Source organism: Zootoca vivipara, chromosome 3 (genome assembly GCF_965207765.1).
Source record: "Zootoca vivipara chromosome 3, rZooViv2.hap1.1, whole genome shotgun sequence".
In the NCBI taxonomy this organism is placed as follows: Eukaryota; Metazoa; Chordata; class Lepidosauria; order Squamata; family Lacertidae; genus Zootoca; species Zootoca vivipara.
In genome coordinates, this window is record NC_142586.1 from 101,653,510 (window position 1) to 101,659,509 (window position 6,000).

At 43.2% G+C, this 6,000-nt stretch overlaps 1 protein-coding gene across 1 annotated transcript in view; it reads right to left on the reverse strand.

Moving 5' to 3' along the window:
• Nucleotides 1–2,649, reverse strand: part of TTBK1 (tau tubulin kinase 1) — an 84,237-nt gene extending 81,588 nt beyond the window's left edge. Inside the window, exon 1 of the mRNA XM_060272250.2 lies at nt 2,493–2,649. Within this exon, the coding sequence (XP_060128233.2) occupies nt 2,493–2,600 (108 nt within the window). The 5' untranslated portion in view covers nt 2,601–2,649. The remainder of the gene's footprint in view (nt 1–2,492) is intronic.
• Nucleotides 2,650–6,000: the final 3,351 nt, after the last annotated feature.

A 6,000-nucleotide genomic window follows, 5' to 3' on the forward strand; every position in this document is an offset into this window, starting at 1 on the left:
TGCTGCACATTTATTAGCTGAGAGAGCAGAGGCTTGCTGCATTAGTTGCTAGACAGAAATAGGACAAGCAGCAGTGCACCAAGCAGAAACCTGGCAGCAACATTACATTTGGGACATGGTGAAGTCACTACCCACACCATCTATCACTCTGTCAGCTCTCCTGTAAGATTTGGTGAAAAGCATAATGAATGCATGGTAAGGTGTTGTTTCCTGTTTCAAAGGGAGCAGCTAGCTCTACTATTTTCTCAAGATAAACCAGTTGTAAAAACGCTCCCTTATGGTGTTGACTGGGAGAGAAGGGCCTGACAGCGCACAGATGGGTGGTACAGCAAATCTCTTAATTGGATAAATATTAAGTGAATGGATGAATGCAGCCCTAATGGATATGAATGACAAAGGGACGAGGGGAGGGCAAACAAGGAATCATCCATTCCTTCTTCCTTGAAGGCAGTTCAGGTCATTTCTTTCTGCTGTTGCTGTTTGCAGCCCTGTTGCGCATGCAGCACACAGTCTACCAGTTTGAACTTGTCTTAGCAGTATCCGGAAAGGGACTCCTTACATGAAGCAATTCAGAGGAAATATACAACCCACTTCACAGACTCTTTTCCTCAGAGTTCAATTTTCCCTAACAATCAGAAGGGCAGACACAGGGAAATTCAGCTTGAACACACAGACCTAAAGTAGTCACCCACTGTTCCACAAGGCGCATTAGGAAGGCTCTGGTTGCAAAAGCTTATAAGGAAGTGCCAATCTGAATAATTATATCATCATCAAATTAGAGAAAGTAATAACTGAGGTTATTCCATACTAATAACAAACTCCATTTCCCAAGTGCCAATTCTTATGTGACTAAAATGGCATTCCCACAAAAGAGGGAATATCAACAGACTGAGGACAGCTCCAAGGTTTACAGAACTATGAAAAAACTTTGAGCGAGGAGTGGGGGGCAGAACCAAGCAAGGAAGACTTGAATCATCCCAATGAAGATCAAGCATATTCAGTGGCTATGACATGATAGCTGGGGTGGGGTGGGGGAACGGATTGGAAAACTGAGGGTGGGGGAGTGGAATGGAGTATCATGGGAAAGGGCCTAGCTGGCATCCTGAACAGGAGTACTCTGCACTGCAACATTTTATTGCAGGACCCGCTTGAAAAATAAGTAAAACAAACAATACATTTAAAAAACTTTGACAGCACTTAAGATTATCCAGCTGCTGCTATAGTAATTATGGCCCCACAGGTAGAGATTAAATAGAAAGGAGCTATAGAGTTGCAGAACAGCCACCTAGAATCAATCTCTGCATGGGCACACTGTCTTTGTTTCTCATTCTGATGGCATTATTAAGGATGTACATACCATATTGGCCCAAATATAAGCCGCACCCGCAAATAAGCCACACTTTTAAAATTTGGCGGCTAGGGGGAGCCTTGGGAGCAGCAGGCAGACTGGACGCCATTGCCCCATGTTGCCGGGCTGCTTCCTGGGTTGGGGGGGGGGAGCTGTGCTGCTTTGCTGGTGGCATAAGGTCACGAATATAAGCCGCACTTTAACTTTTCATGATCAGAATTGGGGGGGGGAGTGCAGCTTATATTTGGGCCAATACAGTATAATCAGTCTGAGGAAACATGATGGTAGAAAATGGAATTCGCTGTTTCTTAAGATATGCTGGGTCTAGGCAATTATTATTATTATTTATTATACCACCACTATTATTTATACTACTACTACTACTACTATTTATTCAACTTATATTCTGCCCTTTATCAAAAGATCCCAGGGTGGTGTACAACATTAAGAACACATTTTTCAGAGCATCAATAATAAAAATGTAATAAAAAGTATAACAACATATAACATAATAATGAAATAATCATAATGATCCCACCCACCCAGCTTTAACAGGCCATATTTAATGATGAAAGGCCTGGGTAAAGAGAAATGTTTATATGGGCCTTTATATGTTAAAAATCAACACTGGAATCTGTCCAAAGACAACAGGGAACTAGTACTGGTGGCTGGAGCAGTGATGCAATACTCTCCAGTTGACCTGCCTCCCACACCTCTCTCAGCACAAGATAAGTCACCATGTTCTCCACCAGCTGCAGCTTCCTTAAATCAGGCATGCAGAAACGTCTGCTCTCTGGATGTTGTTGGACTGCAAGTCCCATCAGCCCCAGTCATCATGGCCAATCATCAGGGATGTGAGGAGTTGTAGTCCCAACATCATTTGAAGAGTGCCTGGTGAATTCATTACAATGAGCCACTGGTCAATGGTACGTTCGTTACAATTAAGACCTTTCTTTCTTTCCTTCCTTCCTTCTTATAAAAAACCCCACTGAAACCAAGTATTCACAAGCTCCTAGAGGCATCAAAGCAGCTAGTCACACAGAGCAGGATTCAGGTAACTGGAACAAACCCATGTAAAAGGGTAGCTTGAGAATAAGACATTTCATCATGGCTAGAAGAGATGCAGAGAGAGGAAAATACTCACCACTTTCCAACGGTCCTTCACCACATAGTTGGCCGGCAGAATGTCGACCTGCTCCCCTCCCCCACTCATGATTGGTTCGTCCTTGATAGCAGCTGCTAGGCACTGCATTTGCCAGCCAGAGAATATTTTAGTAGCAGCTCCCAATTTAAACGAGCCATTTATCTAAGGAAGAAGAGGGAAAACACATACACACGAAAGGGGAGAGAGGAAAAACATAAAAGAATTAATGCAGGTCATCACAGGCAGATCATGCTGGTGAAACAACCTCAGTTTAGACCCAGTGAAAGGAAGTAGCACTAGGAAGGTGGCAAACTCACCTCGGGGTCAGAGCGCAGCTTGCAACAAGCCTTGCTGGCGCAAGCAATTGCCCTCTTTACAAAATCCTCAGCGGTCTTCATGCACAAAATTAGCAGAAGCATCCATGCTGTGAGTCCGCAGCACAAACTTAAAAGTAGTGAGTAGTGAAAAGTTACTGGCTTACACCATGCAGGGTGCTTTGGGGGAGGCGGTGGGGAACTGAAAGCCAGCAACTCAAAGACAGGCCGGAGCCAACTTCTTGGATATTGTCTGAGTACCACAACGGTGACAGCAACACCCTAAGAGCTAAATCTGTTCCAAGAGCATAAATGATCTCACTGAACTAAACAGATGACTTCTCTTGAAACAGCCACTCAGCTGACCAAGGATTGCCAGGTCCCGCACACAGCAAGATCCAAGGTGTGCTCTTTAGAGTGCGAGCTTTAAGAATGGCTATCTCCATGAGACAGCCAAGCAGAGAAAAGAATATGTTCAGAACTGCTTCAGCCCTCGGTATATCAGTCTTCTTTGGACTAAGAGGCCCTATAAACAGTTATGTAAAATACAGGTTTCAACCCAGGTCCTCACCATGCTTACTTAGAAGTGCTGTTAATTTGGATGGGTCTCGTTTCAAAGAATACAAACTTAGGGTTCGTCCTTGTTTCTGCTGCCTTTCCTGTTGTTGGCTATGGACAGCTTATATTCATTTGTCCTTGTCTATTCCCCGCAACTGGGTTTGATCACGTGTAATGCATAATATTTCAAGGTTTTATTTGCTAAGCTATACATGATTTTTAAACTGCTATTTTAAAACACTGGCTGGGGGCCAATAAGCTGAAACTTATTCCTGATAAAATGAAAGCACTGTGTGTGGCTGCTTCCCTAGACTCGGAAGGAGAGATTCAACCTGCATTGAACAGGGGTGCACTCCCTTTGAAAGATCTGGTTCACACCAGATTTGTTGCTTGAACAGTGGGAGTTTTCAGCTTTGGGTGTTTCTACCAGCTTAAGCTGGTATGCCAGTTGGAATCCTCTTCTGGATAGGAAAAGTCGGGCAGCATTTATCAATAAATGGTAACATTTGTGTTGACAACTGTAATGTGTTGTATGTGGGGCCTTCCTTGAAGATAGTTCAGAAGCTGCAATTAGTTCAAAATATAGCAGCCAGGATTTTGACTAGGAGAACTTGCTGGGAACATCTTCCACCAGTTCTGATAAATATACACTCAAGGCAGGCACCCCCAAACTTCGGCCCTCCAGATGTTTTGAACTACAATTCCCATCATCCCTGACCACTGGACCTCTTAGCTAGGGATCATGGGAGTTGTAGGCCAAAACATCTGGAGGGCCGCAGTTTGGGGATGCCTGACTCAAGGAGTCGGTTTGCATCTTTAAAGCTTGGAAACTCAATTCTTAAGGGTCTTGCATATCAACTGTCCAAACACCAACGCCTTCCACTTTGAGGCCCTTCTCAGAATGGCACCACCATCAAAAATTAAGCAGGCAGTGCCTTTTCATCTATGGCACCTCAACTGTGGAACTCCCTCCTCATGGAGGTTTATCTGGCACCCACTTTATTGTCTTTTCAGCATCAGGCTAATCCATATTAATACTCGCAGGCCTTTTAATGGGTTACATTTTGAAATAGCATTTGGAGGATGCTATATTTTAATGCACAGTTTTAACTGTTATTTTAATTTATGTATTGGTTTATTGTATTTTTTATTATTCTTTTGTTTTACATTACATGCCTGTGTAATCTGTCTGTGATAAATATTATGAAGGGTGGTATACATTTTTCACACAGCACTCTTGACAGGTGCGCATATACATATACATACAGACACACACACACACATACACGTGTGTGTGTGTGTACACACACAGAGACACATATGCCCAAACAGCTGCTAAGCAGTTTACAGCTATAAATCAATGATGAAATACATTACACTACTTATATAAAATAACACTGTCTCCCTACAAAACGTTATGTAAGCAAACTAACCCTCAAGAAGTGAAGGTTCCTCATTACAAAAAACATTTTCTGAATCCTCAAGGGAGCTAGTGAGCAATTAGAGAGAAATTATTTTTTATTTTTCTGTAAGTAGAGCACAGCAGCTCTGTGCTCCATTTAAATCTTTCTAAAGCCTTCAAAAATTCTACTTCTCTAGTATTGGTTCTTTGATAATCTTCTAAATTGGATGGGAAGAAAGACATTAATCCTGAAAAAGCAATCCAACTAGCCCTACAACTGTGCAGCTTCCCTTGAAAGGCAGTTGTAATAGGTAGAGGTCAGATTTCATTAATAAAGCTGGCTTTATTAAAGTGAGACCTGGCCATAGCTATTCATCCTTTAGTAACCTCCAATTCAGACTACTGTAACATGCTTGATGTGGGTCTAATTTAAAGAGAGTTCAGAAAATTAGCTGGTGCAAAATTATAGCTAGGCCAAACATCTGGAGTGCCAAAAGTTTAGCCTGAGTTTTGGAGGGTGTTTTGTTTTTTTGGGGGGGGGAGGGTTGTAAATGCTTTTCTTCCTTTTTGTAGTTTATGAGCGAGGGTAAATAAAACGTACTGGAGTACTTTAGCTCTAGCTAGTAGTCACCATAGTTCCCCCACAGATTGGGGGTGGGGTGGGCAGAGGAGATAGTGGTTGCCATCTGATTGCAGCAAGGGAGCTACAGTAAATTTCCCCATAAGAGTCACAGGCTCCACCTTCAATGATAAGCAGAAATCCCCCACTGCACCAATTTTTGGCCTATAGAAGGTGGCATTTTGCTGCCATCAGATTGTTGGCAGAGTTATGGTTCAGATCATATTACTCTGGTTCTGTTAATCTACACTGGCTGCCTATTTGGTTCAATGGCCACTAGGCACATAGATTTCTCAAATAGTGGCACCAATTCTATGGAATACACACACACAAGTAAAAAGGTAAAGGTAAAGGGACCTCTGACCATTAGGTCCAGTTGCGGACGACTTTGGGGTTCTGGTGCTCATCTCGCTTTATTGGCCGAGGGAGCCGGCGTACAGCTTCCGGGTCTGGCGAACCAGAGCAGCGCACAGAAACGCCGTTTACCTTCCCGCCAGAGCAGTACCTATTTATCTACTTGCACTTTGACATACTTTCAAACTGCTAGGTTGGCAGGAACAGGGACTGAGCAACGGGAGCTCACCCTGTCACGGGGATTCGAACCGCTGACCTTCT